Source organism: Diaporthe amygdali (assembly GCF_026229845.1).
Source record: "Diaporthe amygdali strain CAA958 chromosome Unknown NODE_23_length_778278_cov_65_433824, whole genome shotgun sequence".
Taxonomy (NCBI): domain Eukaryota; kingdom Fungi; phylum Ascomycota; class Sordariomycetes; order Diaporthales; family Diaporthaceae; genus Diaporthe; species Diaporthe amygdali.
The window spans coordinates 321,718-338,205 of record NW_026517043.1 but is presented as its reverse complement, the minus strand read 5'-3'; the positions used below and the strand labels follow the sequence as shown (position 1 = coordinate 338,205).

Here is a 16,488-nt window from a genome sequence, read left to right as displayed (position 1 = left end):
CGCGCCTCGTGCGCGAACTCGAGGAGCCGATACTCCTTGTTTATTACATGTTCCAAATATCATGCTTCTGCTCATATATACGGCAACTTGTTTCTTCCATCATTCTCACGGAGTTTTGGACGGCCTCAGGTTCCTGACCTAGGCCTGCTAAGGATTAGTGTACCATTATTGTCATCATTACTCTGATGAAGCCACGACAGCATTTGCCCTCGCCAGGGCCGGGGGAGAGATCTGGCCAACGGTATCCTGGCTGATCGACGGAGTTTGCATCTTGACCACGGCGTTTTTCTTCTTGACTTAACCTAGGAACAACGAACGGCGGGGCGGGCGAAATTGTTTTGACTTGGGGGCACGCTACTCATGCGTCAAACAGCTTACACTATATATACATGTGTACAAGTAAGCCAAGGAATTCAAAGCTACTGCTATGTGCTCCGCTGTGAATGTCTCAGATCCTGCCATGAACTTTGCCGATTGACTGGTGACAAGACTGTGTACCGTAACGGGCGCTTCGTTTAGACGTATGGCTCTCAAATGCTTGTCACGCAAAACTGTGCAAGGGCAAGGAGATGGAGAGTATAAGAATAACTACACGACATTCCACCTTGATTTGATTTTCTGCGATCTGCACTTTGGATTTGGACAAGCACACAATCATCTTATGTTTATTTAGACAATTGCCTGTGAATTTATGAGTCAAGAACCAAAGCATGTATTTCTTCCAAGTCCAAGCGAGCTGATGCAAATAGGAAGAAGGAACAACTTGCTTAGCACTTGCCGTTTCATGAGGGAAGATAGATGCCAGTTTGCCACCCACAGTAGCTAACACGAATTCGATGTCAATGTCATCAATGTTGATGGAGCTGCGTCGTCCTCGATTTGCCGTAGCACAACAGTGAGAACCTGGATAATGATATAGATAATGGTTTGAACGCGGCACCTCGGGAATTGGGAGCATCTGGGACAACGTTTACCCATTTGCATTGTTCTCGACAGACGAGGATGAAATGATACAATTACAGCGAATAGCTAGTGCCTAAACGCAAATGCAGTTCAAATGTTGGAATCCTCGTCTGGGGAATTATCTCATTGTAGAGGCTGCCTGCTACATTACAGATTTGGCTAGGTGCATATATAATCTGCTCGTCCTCACTAACTACAGAATATTTACAGAAAATTAAAGACATATTCACTGAATCTCGTAGACCTCAAAGCCAACCAAGTCCGGCGCCCAGGTCTGCGCGGTGCCAGACGCAGTGAACACAACCTGATTAGAGCTGCCAGCCTGGAACCCATCGACATAGACGTACAGCCGCCCAGAATCATACCAGTCGCCCCCAGAAAGAGGGAAAGCGTAGCGCGTGCCGCTCGCCGCAGCCTTGTTGACCGCGATCGTCATGTTGCGGGTGTTGTCGCCCAGGCCCCACGCCGTCGCCAGCGCGGCGTCGTAGTTGATAAAGTCTACGCCTAATAGCTTCTTCCCAGCAGTCTTAGCAGTGACATTCGCGAAAGTCACAGCGGCTGCGGCCTGGCCCTGCCCAATGTTGCCAACCTTGCTGCCCGCGGGAAGGCACTGGCCCGAGGGACAGGACACGACGGCTGCGGCGCCGGACCGGGTGGAGCCGGTGGCGGCCGTGTAGTACCCAGTGGACTTTTGGATGCCGGTGGTGGCGTTGACGATGCTGGAGAGGACGATGAGGCGCAGCTCGTGGCCCGCGAGGGTGGTCGTGTAAGAGCCGCTGAGCGTGCCGAGGTCCTTGGCCGCCCAGACGTCCCGGCCCGCCGCGGAGGCGATCCCCAGGTCGGCGGGGAGGCTGACGGTGACGCTCTGGCTGGCGTTGTTCCAGTTGGCCAGGCCCAGCACGACGCGCGAGCCGGACAGCTCGCCCGCCCAGACGTCGTACTGCTCGTTGGTGTACCGACGGACGAGCTGGGCCTGCTTGCCGAGCGAGTCCTGGTTCAGAGCGAGGACCTCAGCGTTCTTGAGGATGTCTAGCGAGGCGGCGGGTGCCAGTTTTGTGTCTAGGGGCGCCCCGATCGTGAGGGGGGATTTGTTGATCGCCCACATGCCGAAGTGGAATTTTTCCTCCTCCAGTGACAGCGCCTTCAGGCCGACAATGAGCATGTCCATGTCCGCATACTTTCCGACTCCCGTGTGCTTGTAGTACGGCACGACCTGGTTGGTGATGCGCCAGATGCTTCGCCAGGCGTTATAAATATCGTTACTGATTCTCCACGAGTTTCCGATCTCAGAAGCCCTTTTAGATTCAAGGTCAGCTGATTTATTCGATAGATCGTCTCTAGATTTACAATCGTACTCACCAAGTCCCAATGTCAGTTCCAACGCCCCACTGGCAGATCTGATACACAAGGGGCCGAGACGTGGCGTCAAGTGCAGCTTTCATGGTACGAAATCTGGTGGGATCCTGTGTGACAGCATTATCATAGTCTGCCGCGTTGGTTGTCGAGTTGGCGAAACAGTTGTCATACCTGAGCTGAATTAATAACGCTTCAAGAAACCTTGAAAAATTGGCGTACCTACTTCAGGGAATCCGCACCCCAGGCAGCAAATGACTTAGCATCTGTTGTCTCGTGGCCTACAAAGAGCCAACGACAGGCATTAGATTATGAGTCAATATTCAATAGGAGGACGTGTCACACTGCACTTACCCAGGGAAGCAGGCTGGTCAGTTGACCCACACTGAAAGATGCCACCGCCAGAGTACACGCCAAACTTGAGACCCAGACCGTGAATGTATTCACCTAGGGCCGGACCACCAGCAGGAAATAGATTCGGGTTCCACACCAACTGGCCGGAGGAGTCTCGGTAGTTAGCGTTCCAACCGCAATCCACCGTTACGAAGTTATAACCGGCTTTATCGAATCCCAGATTCACCAGGCCTTGAGCATTGTTCTTGATGATTGTCTCATTCGGGTAGCAATTGTAGTAGTTATACGAATTCCACCCCAACACTGGCGTGGACGTACGCACGGTCGTGGAGGAGACAAGGGTGCTTGTCAGGAACAAGCCGAGAAGGATAGTTGACGACATGTTGACAGTTCAGATCTACAACGAGCACTGGGATCCGAAGAAATTAAGGCGGGCGGATGCTGTCGTCCACCCATGGATGGGTTCACGCGACAATGAGTGGAGGTTGGAATATATATACACGTACATTCGTGTACTCCGCGGCAATTCAACTTGACATCACATTACCCAAATTCGCTAGGCAAGGTACCATAGTAAACTGTTCGTGTAGACTATTCCCGTCCCATGTCGTATTCTGCAGGTCATTTCCCCACAGACTCTCCCCGGATTCGGGTGAACCGACCTTGATCCCCGCATGTTAATGCAGGGGCATAAGCGCACCGATCAGATTCAATTGCGCCGTTGAGTCGATTACCGCTAATAATAACACCAAAGGTAGGCTGGGTCGAACAACGTGCCTTCAGAAATTGCCCGTCGTGACTCGTGCGTAATTAACGTTCTCTTCCAAACGCGAGCCCGTCGCTCAGCCTAAAAACGCGACACAATGTTGTCGCTGGATCAGGCAGCGAAATGCTTTGTCGAGACTAGGCCACAGGAGCGCTTAGGAAATTCCAGCAAGCGCTCCAAATGTGGAATATCGTCGTGGTATCGCTCGAGGAAGATGCAAATGGCCTGGCACTCGAGGACAGCTCGTTTCCACGTCCACCACTGCCGTAAGGGAATCGTCTTGGCGTACCAATAGGAGATCAGTAGAAGTGCACCAGGATCCTTTCGAATCCATAGGTCCTTGAACTCAGGTGCCATTAGGAAGAGAAAGGTCGTGAATTTCATGAGAGTTCTCTGGTTGTACTCAAGAGGGATAAGCTGCGAAATGATGTTTGCTGCGCGGTGGTATGGGCTCGAGTGCCAGATTAATGGGTCCGTGAGTCCTAGAAAATCCAGTAATGGGCTGGGGAGGTTGTAGAATCCACCGTCTTTGAGCTGGTAGGGGTCGAAACCCGTGTCTTCCCCATCGATTTTGCATTTGACAAGCAGGCTTTTGAAGCAACAATCTGCTCTAGTCGGGTCCAAAAAATCCCAGACGTCTTGCTTACCCACAAGCAGAGTCAGATAGTCTGGCTCTCCGGGATCCCGATCTTTTAATGGCCAGGCCTCTTCAAAGGACTCAGCTTCCATTTTGCTCCATTCTATTGCCCCGATTAAAGTTGACGTGATCCACTTCAAACATATAGGTCAGCAGATGTCCATGTTTGATGTCCTTTGGGCATCAGACAGCTTCACACGCGCCCCATGAGCTTTCTTGTCAGATGCAACGGGATGAACAATTTGTAACTTACTATTGCATCGCGCTCTGACGGGGTGGCATCTTCACGCAGTCTATAATTGAATAGTGCTGATCCTTTGTAGTGATGGAAGAGCTCAGCCGCACATGGTTTGTCCGGTATCGGTTGGAGAAGACGGTCATGAGTGTACGTGAAGGCCAACACAATATGCATGAGGAACGGGTGCTAAGATTGTCAACTTCGAAAATATGGTAGAGAGATGAGGATGAGAGTCAAGCAGCATGGTAAGCGAAGGGATGGGTTAAGATCAAGCTTGACAGTATATATGTAAAGATACGCCGAATTTAGAGAAGAAAACAGTGCATTGGAAGGAAGCTTGAATCTCTAAAACATGGCAAAATTGGCAGATTTATAAACAGAACAGATGAAGGAACGAATTGAAAGTAACGCTAGTCACCACAACTTACAAGACAGGCAAGCCTAGGGGTCTCAGCTTGAAGGATCCATTTTGTAACATCCGTGCCAAGTGTAAGTATAGTCCTCTTGCTGAATCTATCGAGAACCTCTAGGTCCTGGGCCTTGAGCTTATAGACCTGATCCCCTATTACTTCTCCAGTCGGGGAGTAGCGCAGATTGTGATTAATCAAATCAAGCATGGTCTGGTTCATAGAGATGGGGGCTTTTGATGGAGCCTCCATGCAAGAGGCTCCCTCAAAGGAAAGAACTAGCTCTCCAACGCCTGTGCTCCCCGTGGTGCCGTAGTTACAAGAAACTCCGAAGGCGATGCACTTTCTGCACCTTGGTTTGGCCTCATCGCACTGTACGAGCGCAGGTTAGCGTGGTAGTGTTTCCGGGATAGCAGTGGAACTGCCCTGCACATTCTACGCACCTTGACACGTCGGATTTTGCAGTTGCCGCATCCCGCTCTAGATTTCGTGTGGGCCTTGCGCTTCCGCTGATTCATCTTTGCCAAATTTGGCACTAATAGAGCTGTTCCAGGGACCATGTTCTCACAGAGATAAGTATGGAGACCCTCCAAGATCAGTGTGAGTCAGCACAAGAGGCAGGGTGCTCAGAACTTGGAGGCTTTGACTTGGATTCATCAGAGAACAGCTGGATATGAGGCTTCCTTGCGTTGCGCTGCAGTAGAGATGAGCAAAATAGTAAATATGGGATACGTGCAGGAAAGATTGACTCGATACAATTGATCAGGCCAGCAACGCTCGTCATGGATGTGCCGTGGGAGTTGAAGGAGCTGGACTAAGCCCCAGCCCATCAGTTCCGATTGGCAGATACAAACACGTCTTACTATTTAGGTACTTTGCGCTAACCTCCATTCGTATTCCAACATTATAACTTTCCCTCATCCCAATTTTCCAACGTCTATCAACTTGATCGCAATTACAGTGTTGATAAAAATTTCTCAACCCAAAATTGACTCTGTGGTCTTTATTATCATGCTATGTATTTGAGTTATCGTACTAGGAACACAAATCGAAGAATGCATAGTTGACAGTATCTCGGGCATCAATTGAAGGGCAGTATGTTTCTGACTAAAGGTCTTCGGTCTACAAAAAAGGCTTCCATTCGTGGCCACAGGTTTGCATTCAGACAGCAAGAAATCCGAGGACCCGATCAGCAATGGCTTCATTCCGAACGATAGCCAAGAAATACCGTTCACACATAGGTCAACATTCTTTGATGGTCAGACGCCGCGCGCACTTTACTTTGCCGATAAGCAAAAAAATAGGTTGCATCAACCAGGCTGTTCCGGGAACAAAACATTATTGCTGTCACTTGCCGACGTGGATGTTCGACAAGCCATTCCCATGCCAGACAAGGCAGGCAACGCCTGTTCCCGTGCTTTCAACGCTCGAGCAGTTCGCTGCCGATACTGTAGCCGTAGGCATTAGCGCCACGTAGAGATGACCAACACATCACAATTGGCGTTGATCACTGGGCTGTCCCGGTCAAAACAGGCCTAAGGCTATCTCCACGTTATCAACCCAAGGTCGAATGAGGGGAACGCCGTTGCGTCTGCATTGGAACGGTTTTATGCCGCAGTTGCCAACGAGGCCGGTCGTCGCAGACTGCCCCAAACTTTATGTTCCAGCAGGTGCAAACTGGATCTACTGCGCATAAACATCGTACGATTCACGGGTGATGTTAATGTGGACACCTGGGACAGCGGGGCCACGTCGTAGCCTTGTTTACCTGAGCATGGTACCCATGGCTAGGCTAGGATATTGGAGAGTGCGTTTGCGGTCCTGGTGATGAGATCGCATGACGGATCTCTCAGTACGCTGAGTGTCCGATGTTCCCAAAGATTGACTACCAGGGGAAAGAATGTATGAAGGAGCGACGTTTCTGATTCTGTGACTCCGTCTAGGGTCCAGATGATGTGAAGAATGGGGAAGAATGTGGTCACTGTGGTGCAGAAAGAACTGAGCGTGTGCACTGGAGTCAGAACCTGCAAATTCTGGTACGGAAGCACGCCCGTTGATTTCAGATACGCGAACTCAAGCTCTGCCGTACGTAGAAGTGGGTGTTTCCGACACTTGGACCGTACATGAAGTGCAACTCACGCCCAACATAGTGCACAATCTGCTGCATCAAAACAATGGTTCGTCGATGTTTGTTTAAATTTTTGATTCTCGTTGTATCTTGTTGCGTAGTCTAATTACGCCTGTTCAACATGGGTATAATCACTGTAGCCCTTCTCAAGCCCGATCAATTCATCAAGCTCCCCAGTCCGCTCCAACCAAATTGAGAACATGCTGATCGTAATCCAAAACTCCAATAAGCCAATGCAATTATATATGACATGAGAAAAGCCGGTAGCAGTCGATATTTACCACCCATGGTGTCCGTGATGTCCATGGTGCCCGTGACCATGATGTGCAGGTGGACCGTGGTGCTGCTTGCCACCAAGCAAGCCACCAAGCCCACCCATAGAGCCTCCATGACTGCCGCCGTGGTGAGAGCCGGCGGACCCGAGCAGTCCTCCGAAAGAACCTCCGTGTCCATGCTGTGGCGGTGGCGCTTGGTGATGCCCATGGCCGTGGTGACCATGACTGTGCTTGTTGCCCTTCATCTTGTGCTCAATTGCATTTGCCACTGCGACACCGGCTGCTCCGCCCAACAGTGTCTTGAACTTGCTTCCGTGGCTCATTTTGTGCCCGATGGCGCCGCCGGCACCGCCGCCGATGACCGTTGCCATCAGACCTTTCTCGCCATCCTGCGTTTGGCCTGGTTGGCGGTTGTCATATGATTGTGACGGCCCGGATGCATAGTGCTGTTGAGCTGGTGCAGCGTAGCCCCCGTATGGTGATGCGTATTGCTGCTGTTGGGGCGCGCCGTAAGAGTGCTGTTGGCTGTGGCCACCGTAGTATTCTGATGCAGACATGCCGATTTTGTTTTTGACTGTATGTATGTCGTACAAATGTGATTGTTTCAGTTGGTAGTGGTGTTGCTTGATTTGGTGCAGTTCTGAATAGAGTGACTTGTGTGACACCCACCTGTTCTTACCTGGGGAAAGCCATGTCTTTTGTATTTCCTGAGCGTGTTCGGTCGCCTTCTAGGCTGACTCCGAAACGGAGCTTCAGCTGTAGTTGCTGAGGCTTATGGGGGCGAAGTACAAGGAGGCTCGTTGCTGCGCATTACGAATCACCGCGGCTTGTTTGCGAGTGTTGGGCGTCGAGCCAGCTATTCGCCATTCGCTCTCCGAGGGTGGCTGTGGCCAAAAAGGTTATTCATCCTCACGCTCCCAGAAGATTGGGTCAGGCGACGTCACTACTGCGCCCCTGCATGTGGGGACCCCACATGATGGTCTATCCCTGCTCGTACTCGGACGGCCCGAGCTGGTGGCCACAGCTGGTGCCAGCTGTTCCATAACGTTCAAAAGCGAGAGCGAAGAGTCTCTGATTGAGTGCAATGACTGGCTTGATACGAATCAGATACTTTGTGGCAATGATTGCCCGCCCCCTAGTGTCAATATGACTTTGCTCATTCCTTTTAGCGAAAACAGATACCTCTAGTCAATTCTCCTCGCCGAAGAAAATTTAACGGATTATCACCACCAACTCGATCGATCATGATTGAGAAGTCTCTTAGGAGTAGCGAGCCTAGCACATAGAGATAGTGGATGATTTATACATGGTATCATTTTCGAGCCATTGTGATGTATGATCCACGCCCATATATTTATCGGCCTATATGGACAAAAGTTATGATTCTATCTATGGTCACATTAATTATCCCCCCGATGCCCTCTAGATTAAACGCCCCCAGCCCTATCCCGTAGACAAGGCACCTTTTCCCACCATGCCCACACAATAATCAAACAAGATAAGGAAATTAAGTGTAGCCCAGAGTCAAAGGCTCTTAAGCAAAGAAGCCGGCGTCAAATCCAGCCTCCACGTTGTTCTGGAAGTTGGCATCGATGAAAGGTACCGTGACGCCCTCGCCGAAGTCAGCGGTGGCAATAGCCCGCTGGGCAGCGTCAGTGAAGGCGCCCCACTGGACGACGGGCTGCTGGCCACCGGCCTCCTCGGTGGAGGCGAGGATGTGAAGCTTGGGGTCCTCGCTGGCGCGGTCGTACTGGACGTAGAGGTGGGTGTTGTCCTGGAAGACCGGGGCGGCGTCGCTGCCGGGCTTGAGCTTGGTGTAGGCGCTGTCGGAGCCGCTGCTGTATGCAACACCAACAGGGGGGTTGTGAGCGAAGTCGTCATCGTCGTTGTTGAAGTAGATGATGACGTTCTGGAAGTCGTGGCGGTGACCTTCCGAGGGCAGGAGGTCCTTGTTCTGGTTCTTGGGGAAGTACCAGCTGTACATGATGCTCCAGTGGCCGTTGTTCAACCAGCCACTGCGAGCGTAGACCTGTCCGGTGCTGGAGTCGCAATCGCCAGACATGGCTCCAGTGGGCTTGAGGCCGGAGCTGGATTGCTGTTAGTGTTTGCTTGTGTCGAATCGAGTCTGGGAATGTACTTACCCGACCTTGCCATCCTCGGTCACGACGGGGAAAGGCACACAGCCGGTGACGACCTTGAGGTAAGGCTGGTAGTCGGTGATGACCTGACCAGCCCACCCGTCCACCAGGCTGTTGTTCCAGGAAGAGACTTCGGAAGCGTCGACCCATTGGACATCGCGGCTCTGGAGAGGAGCGGCGGAGACAGCGCCAGCAATGGCGAGCATGGACACGAGAGTGGACTGCATTTTGAATGAGTGTGATTGATGATTGTAATTAATCAGGAATGAGTGTAGTTGTTTTAGAAACGAGAGAGACTGTTAAGGAAAGACTGAATGATGCAAAAGAGAGTAGATTATTGTGTGTGATGGTGATGAGATAGAAGTTCAAAGTCCAGATGAGATGGAGAGATGCTGCTCATTTATAATGATCATGAAGTTTTCACGATCACAGTCCTTAGGCGTTGAAAATCTCCATCATCAGCCTTACTCGATGTTGTCCCCTGATTTTGACAACATCCTCGCCATGCATCCCCACACATTCGAAAAATAGCAGTGCAATCTCATCATCCATGGACACCGTCTGATGTCAAAGAGGCTCAAAAGCTTAAGGAGTCCTCGGCGAACTTTCCCCATGCGGACTGTTCGTCCCAACTGGCACCGGTATTCGGAACCCACATAGACGAGGCCGATCACCGATGATCCCTGTGCTGCTGAATGCTGTCAAAAAGTCCCCTCTTTCACCACCCAAAGCCACCGATCTATTTTGAAGACTATGTGGAGGGATCTGCGTCTGTGATCCTCGATAATGAAGGGGGCACCCACAGGGCTGGCGTGCCCAGGCTCTGCGCTCGGAGCCGACTCCTTCGATTTTCGACTCAGCCGACGTCGATGGTAATCTCGCTTCAGTTTTTTAAGGTAAAAAATAGGGTACCGCGATGCGGCTTCCCCAGAAAAACTCAATTCAAAGGTTCGCTTCCGTGGATCAATGGAGCTCGTCCCGGCCCCTCATGCGAGTCAGAGAGCCCTATAAGGTCGTCCCAAAATATCTTCAAACTTGCACTGCCAACACCAGGGTCCGGTGCCGAGATTTGCCGCCCACATCCCGGTGACTATGTGTCGAGGAATCATGTGAACTTTGAGGTCCATTGTAGTCTGGATGGGTATTGAGGATCAAGGACTGCGGTCTGCCTTGCCTAGTCGTGACCCAGTCGGCCTTGGGCACCCACTGCGATAGATGAAAGCACGTTAACTTGCTCGGGGCAAACCTCTGCGCGGCAATGATTTTCTACGGAGAAATGTTCACGTCTGATTCTCTTGACTCAACTGGCGAAGTCCTCGTCATCAATAGTGAAAACACAGTCTCTCTTGGCATTTTGGGGGCGGAACAGCGGCTGCCGTGACTCGTCGGAACGTGGGTGTATAGAGTCAGACACAAGCATAAGCATAGTCAGAAGAAAATCGCATTGCCATTTCTAGAAGATAGACTGGGTAAGTGATGCGTTCGGGTGATCCTCCCGCCCCCGCTGTTGGATGAGGACTCTTCCGGGTGGGATGTTAAGGAGTATCATTTCCCATGCTTATGCCTTGTCAGTTGAAAACGGTAAGTGGCGGTGAATCCGGTCGGTGATTTGAAGCAAGTCAGGCTGGTTCTGCTCATCCACAATGCCATGCCGGATGAGAAAGCCGAGCCACATGATCGCTGCACCGTCCGTGATTTCCCCGATCATGACCTCTCCTTTCACCTCCTTCGCACCCATTCGGAGAAACTTGTCGACCTCTCCTTCACGAGAGCAGGCAACATGTCTTCTAGCATGTTTATCTGGCAACTCGAGCACATAAGGTAGCAGGACTCGCGGCTGCATGTTTCTTCCTTTTGCTGTGGAACGACAATTGAAATGGCTCACGTTGCCGATTACCCGGATGTTCTTATTCAAGAAATTCCGGATTAAAGCGGCATCCTTTCCGGCATGGTCTATAGTGGAGTGTCTCCGATGGTGATGCCACCGCAAAAGTATTGTCAAGTGTTCCAGGGTCCGCAGTCTTGTGGAGGCTCGGTGTGGGACTTAAAACTCATCTTGCAGTCTTTGCCAAATATCTCATGTTTGGTATGGGATGTGCCCGTCTGTGGTCACAAGCTGGAAGAGGTGTACAGCTCTGCGGTCGATAGCGATACCACTCTGGCTGCTCAAGATCTGGGAGCGGTCGCCTTTGCGGTGCGGCCGGAGAAGTTCCGGGATTCCGCCGTATGCGAGCAGCTCCATGATCAAAGCTCCGAGAAGCATGCTCCCTTTGGAGTTAACATCTGGGGACTGGGCTGTGTCGTGCTTGGCATCAAGACAGTTGGCCTTGCTTTCTCTGTGGATAGAGAACCGGCTGTGACGGCTCCAGTGGATCATCTCAGCAAGCTAGTTTGCTATGAAAAATATAGAGCTTGCAAAACCTTGAACAGTTACGTCTACAAAGAAAGCTCAGAAATTCTCGAATAACCCAATGAAAACTTCCAACTCAGCTTGGTCAGTGAATAAGTCATTATCAAGCATTTTGATTAGCTGCTAGAGCATTGAGACATATTGTTACATTCATTGAGGTCAAGGCAGTTCTAAATTCTTGTTGCATGTATAAAGCATCTGAGGCGCGTAAGACATGCTAGTGGGATTCTCATTGCATCGTTTCGCTAGTAGGATATGATATCGCTGATATTGGCACCCAGTTGAGGAAGTAGGAATCTAGATTTTATTGATGAGGGTAAGTGTTTATGTGTCTGGCAACTGTGAGCTTGACCATGTGTTTCCAATATCTGATTTACTGATAGTTGTGTTGTATTTTCACACTATTAAATACGAGAGTGCTCACATAAGTTGAAGTTCCCCATTCACTCTATGTTTTACAATTCCACATGCAAAGCATTCCATGTAATTTGAGTTGCTAAATCTATATGGTAGTGGGTGGCCTATTGGCTTTATAGCTTTTGACAGAGCACAGACAGTTATTCTGTCTGGCTATATCTCATAAGCGCTCTCATGGCGATTCACGATCAGCTATCCTCAGTGAAAGATGCCTCTGAGAATTCTGCATAATACAATCTTGACAGACTTCTTTCTCTTGAGAACCACAGTAAAAATATGGACAATTTGGATTAATTTACGGCTCCAACACTCGCTGAATGTCTCTTTCGATCCCTGCTTTTTCACCATTCATATTGGACACACAAATTTCCAGAGCCGATGCATGAAATCAGCAAGCATTCTTTGCTCTATGCCACAAGGACCTGAGCCTGACAAAATCAATCTTACACTCCTAGTTGCTTGTTCCAGTAAGAAAACTTTTCACAGAACATCTTAGTGGACATAGTGAGGGACTGACAGCACTACAGAGGTGACTAACCAGATTTCAGTGAGGCCGTCTGCGGGGTTATTGGCACAGAAATAAGGAGTGAAAGCTGCATGCCTCAAAGCCTTTCAAATTCTCAACTATGCAGTCTTCTCCTTAATGAAAGCAAGCAGCCTATTTCCGACAGCTGCATACTCTGGCTCATCCAGACCCAGCCCAAAGGTGTACGAGACATGGTTGTGACCCTTGAGCACTTCGAAAAGCGGCATCTTGGAGAACCTCTTCCTGTAATCACTCAGGAATTCGAATGTACCGTCGAGGATCTCATCGGCCTCATCCTCGCCGACCATCATCAGCAGCGCACATGGCAGCTTCTCGCGCGGCGGAGTTGTCGCCGTGCCGAAGAACTGTTGACGGAAGATGGCAACCGGCGACCAGCGCTGGTTGATCTCGAACAGGTTATCGGTTTGGAACCAGTCTTTCAGCACGCTCGCCCGGCTGGGGTCGCTGCTATCTGCCATGAAGGCAGCTGACAGCAGGACCGCGCCGTGGACGAGCGGCTTGGGGTTTGGATCGAGCTTGCCGAGGAACATTGCCGTGGCGAGGTGTAGGCCGCCCGCGCTTTGGCCGATGGCGACAACTTTGCCGGGATCTCCACCGTGCTTGGAGATGTTTGCTTGGATCCACTGGAGTGCGGAGGCAACATCCTCTGCACCGTTGGGGTGGTGCCCCCCTTGCAAAGCTAGGCGATATGTGACGAGACATGTGATGTAGCCATTACTGGTGAAATAATTGCCTGTACACAAGTTAGATCTGTACGGGGAGCAGCAATTGTGGAATGCTCACGTACCAATGTTAGCATACATGGTATTATCACCAGTCACAAGGCCACCACCGTGGATGAAGACAACAACAGGTTTGCCGGAGCCCCCAGATGTGTCCGCCTCTACCGGGGTATAAACATCGAGACGATTCCTCGGATCCGGCCCATATTTGATGGCAGTCTCCGCCTTGATCTGGCCTGCGTACTTCTTGTTGTGCTGGGCTTGAATGGGCCCGTAGAGTTTTGCCAGCGCAGGAGGCACTTCGTTGTTCCAGGCATTGCCGAATTTGGCCAGGGCTTCCCTTATGGACTCCATACCGATAAATCACTGAAGGAAGCTGAGTACACAGAAGGGGTCGATGTGAGAAGGTTTGGTCAATAATTGCATACACAGTGAACACAAGTGGCCATATGAGAGAGTTGTATATATGGATTATTATCAAGACAGTCACTCCTCAGTAGGTCGGAGGCCGAGAGTGCGATCACTCCCCGCGCGGCTGGTCCGGCAATTCCGGTAGAAGTGGCTAAGTCCGGAGAGGCAAAGCCAGCATCAACGGACGGATGATCCGGTGGTATTTGAGATGAGGTGAACAAAGCTTGATCTTAAAGGTGCAGCTTCTCCTATAGTGTGTAGTAGACTTTTGAGGAGACTTGACTTTTTACTGCATGCTGTTCTGCAGCAAGAGAAGATCCCCAGGCCAAGAGGTGAGCAAGATAGAGGGACATGCATGGGCCACACATGTGAACATTGCCATGCTGAAAGAGACAGATAGGCTTTAGGATGTGCATTTGCCCAGATGAAGCCATGGCAGTTTGGACTGTGGAGCTGCACAGCTGAGGAGAGACTCTCCATCACCATCACCTCTTGGTCTTGAACATGATCACGGGAGTCTTTCTTCTGGTGAAGCCTACCACCAGCAACCCTTGTGTGGATTCAGTCCATCGTCATGTGGAGTACCGGACTACCGGACTGACTGCCCAGTTTCATTAGAGAGAGAGAGAGAGTGTGTGTGTGGGCGACGGCTGTAGCACCACACAGGTGCTTGGAGGTCTAGGAATCCCGAGGTGCTCCGATGGCCCGTCACGCTAAGCCTTGAGGGGACACTCGGCTAGCTCCTTAGCGCCGAAACTGCCATCTGGGCTCCACATCAGCAAGACCGACCGGAGTGAGCTTTTTGGACGCAACCTGCAACCTCAGATTGGAAACTTTTCTTGACAGCATTGTCGTCACCATCAACCCTTCAGCCTCTCGTCTTTGTCGGTAAAGCTGCCTGCCACTTCCCATTGACCTGCCGCGGTACTTGTGCTAACACAGTCACCCCTTCAACCAGCCCTCAGTCTCTCTCTGTTCTTCACATCCAAACAAGACCGCCAAGATGTTCGCCGCTCCTCGAATGGCCTCCATGTTCCAGCGCCGTGCCTTCTCGGCCTCGGCTCGCCAGGTAAATCCTCCATTGCAGCTTTGCGTCTTTTTCCGCAGCCAGAACTGACATGTACTGTCCCCTCTGTAGCTGTCTAAGGTGACCGTCCTCGGTGCTGCTGGTGGCATTGGTCAGCCTCTTTCCCTGCTGCTCAAGCTCAACCCTAGAGTGACTGAGCTTGCCCTGTACGATATTCGCATGGCTCCTGGTAAGCATTGTCCGCCCCATCATGATCGCCTGCCCTCAGTCGCCTCAGTCGCGCCCCAATTGCCGGTGCAGCTTGCTCCGGTGATAGTTTGGCAGCTGGAGCACGATGCTAACAGCCCTTGTCCCTTGCAGGTGTTGCCGCAGACATCTCCCACATCAACACCAAGTCCACTGTCACGGGCTACGACCCTACCGCCTCCGGCCTGGCCGATGCCCTCAAGGGCGCTGAGGTTGTCCTCATCCCCGCCGGTGTCCCCCGCAAGCCCGGTATGACCCGTGACGACCTGTTCAACACCAACGCCTCCATCGTCCGCGACCTGGCCAAGGCCGCCGCCGAGGCCTCCCCCGACGCCAACATCCTCGTCATCTCCAACCCCGTCAACTCCACCGTCCCCATCGTGGCCGAGGTCTTCAAGGCCCGTGGTGTCTACAACCCCAAGCGCCTGTTCGGTGTCACCACTCTCGACGTCGTCCGTGCCTCCCGCTTCGTCTCCCAGGTCAAGGGCACCGACCCCGCCGACGAGAACATCACCGTTGTTGGTGGCCACTCCGGCGTGACCATCGTCCCTCTCTTCTCCCAGTCCGCCCACCCTGACCTGTCCTCCAACGAGGAGATCGTCAAGCGCGTCCAGTTCGGTGGCGACGAGGTCGTCAAGGCCAAGGACGGTGCCGGCTCCGCCACCCTGTCCATGGCCATGGCTGGTGCCCGCATGGCCGAGTCTCTGCTGCGCGCCTCCCAGGGCGAGAAGGGCGTCGTTGAGCCCACTTTCGTCGACTCCCCTCTGTACAAGGACCAGGGCATCGACTTCTTCTCCTCCAAGGTCGAGCTCGGCCCCAACGGTGTCGAGAAGATCCTGCCCCTCGGCAAGCTGGATGCCAACGAGGAGAAGATGCTCGAGGCCTGCCTGGCTGACCTCAAGAACAACATCGAGAAGGGTGTCGCCTTCGTTGCCAAGAACCCCGGAAACTAGGACTCTCTATGGGCGCCTTTCAACCCCTTGGACGGGACGGAGCACCTCTCTTGGGATGAGCTAAGCGACTCCCAAAAGTCTTGGAGAGTGCATGTCACTCGCCTGAGGGGCACACAGGATTGCTGGTGAATCTCCCCCTGTCTTGCCGTCTTGTTTCAGGACACATGTGGACTTTTGCCTGCCTGTAATGGTTGAGGGACGGGTTGATGACTATTCTGGATGCTTTTTCCCCCGCTGAACTTCCTTGGCCGGTATATCCCAGTTTCGTTGTTGCGGATTTGGATCCAATGGGTGCGACAAGAGGCAAGATAAAACGAGAGAGCTGCTACTTCCTGCGTGGTCTAGTCTTTTTCTTTCGATCTTCATCGAAGATGCAAATAGACAGCTGCTTGTACAATAGCACAATGATTTCCTGGATTTCGGTTCGAAAGTGAGAACCAATCTGAAATATCAACGGTGATGAACGTATGACTTGATGGTAATGATTCAGGACGAC

General features: G+C 51.6%; 8 protein-coding genes across 8 annotated transcripts; 1 reads left to right on the top strand and 7 right to left on the bottom strand.

Moving 5' to 3' along the window:
- Positions 1 to 1,189: 1,189 nt before the first annotated feature.
- Positions 1,190 to 3,052, bottom strand: J7T55_004817 (uncharacterized protein; the record flags this gene model as incomplete). Its single annotated transcript, XM_053130546.1, has 3 exons — positions 1,190 to 2,258; positions 2,323 to 2,449; positions 2,671 to 3,052. 3 exons carry the CDS (start codon positions 3,050 to 3,052, stop codon positions 1,190 to 1,192), a joined length of 1,578 nt encoding a protein of 525 aa, XP_052991243.1.
- Positions 3,053 to 3,547: 495 nt separating this feature from the next.
- On the bottom strand, positions 3,548 to 5,236 carry J7T55_004816 (uncharacterized protein; the record flags this gene model as incomplete). Its single annotated transcript, XM_053130545.1, has 4 exons — positions 3,548 to 4,207; positions 4,327 to 4,497; positions 4,740 to 5,090; positions 5,162 to 5,236. 4 exons carry the CDS (start codon positions 5,234 to 5,236, stop codon positions 3,548 to 3,550), a joined length of 1,257 nt encoding a protein of 418 aa, XP_052991242.1.
- A 1,269-nt stretch (positions 5,237 to 6,505) lies between these two features.
- Positions 6,506 to 7,678, bottom strand: J7T55_004815 (uncharacterized protein; the record flags this gene model as incomplete). The annotated part of the gene is made up of 3 exons (XM_053130544.1): positions 6,506 to 6,798; positions 7,128 to 7,346; positions 7,399 to 7,678. The coding sequence occupies 3 exons, from the start codon at positions 7,676 to 7,678 to the stop codon at positions 6,506 to 6,508; spliced, it is 792 nt and encodes a 263-aa protein (XP_052991241.1).
- A 977-nt stretch (positions 7,679 to 8,655) lies between these two features.
- Positions 8,656 to 9,486, bottom strand: J7T55_004814 (25 kda protein elicitor; the record flags this gene model as incomplete). Its single annotated transcript, XM_053130542.1, has 2 exons — positions 8,656 to 9,208; positions 9,263 to 9,486. The coding sequence occupies 2 exons, from the start codon at positions 9,484 to 9,486 to the stop codon at positions 8,656 to 8,658; spliced, it is 777 nt and encodes a 258-aa protein (XP_052991240.1).
- Positions 9,487 to 10,817: 1,331 nt separating this feature from the next.
- Positions 10,818 to 11,102, bottom strand: J7T55_004813 (uncharacterized protein; the record flags this gene model as incomplete). Its single annotated transcript, XM_053130541.1, has 1 exon — positions 10,818 to 11,102. One exon carries the CDS (start codon positions 11,100 to 11,102, stop codon positions 10,818 to 10,820), a length of 285 nt encoding a protein of 94 aa, XP_052991239.1.
- Positions 11,103 to 11,336: 234 nt separating this feature from the next.
- On the bottom strand, positions 11,337 to 11,636 carry J7T55_004812 (thiamine pyrophosphokinase-related protein; the record flags this gene model as incomplete). Its single annotated transcript, XM_053130540.1, has 1 exon — positions 11,337 to 11,636. The coding sequence occupies one exon, from the start codon at positions 11,634 to 11,636 to the stop codon at positions 11,337 to 11,339; it is 300 nt and encodes a 99-aa protein (XP_052991238.1).
- Positions 11,637 to 12,710: 1,074 nt separating this feature from the next.
- J7T55_004811 (carboxylesterase type b) lies at positions 12,711 to 13,709 on the bottom strand (the record flags this gene model as incomplete). Its single annotated transcript, XM_053130539.1, has 2 exons — positions 12,711 to 13,366; positions 13,421 to 13,709. 2 exons carry the CDS (start codon positions 13,707 to 13,709, stop codon positions 12,711 to 12,713), a joined length of 945 nt encoding a protein of 314 aa, XP_052991237.1.
- Positions 13,710 to 14,769: 1,060 nt separating this feature from the next.
- On the top strand, positions 14,770 to 15,992 carry J7T55_004810 (uncharacterized protein; the record flags this gene model as incomplete). Its single annotated transcript, XM_053130538.1, has 3 exons — positions 14,770 to 14,835; positions 14,905 to 15,022; positions 15,154 to 15,992. The coding sequence occupies 3 exons, from the start codon at positions 14,770 to 14,772 to the stop codon at positions 15,990 to 15,992; spliced, it is 1,023 nt and encodes a 340-aa protein (XP_052991236.1).
- Between the last annotated feature and the right edge of the window lie 496 nt (positions 15,993 to 16,488).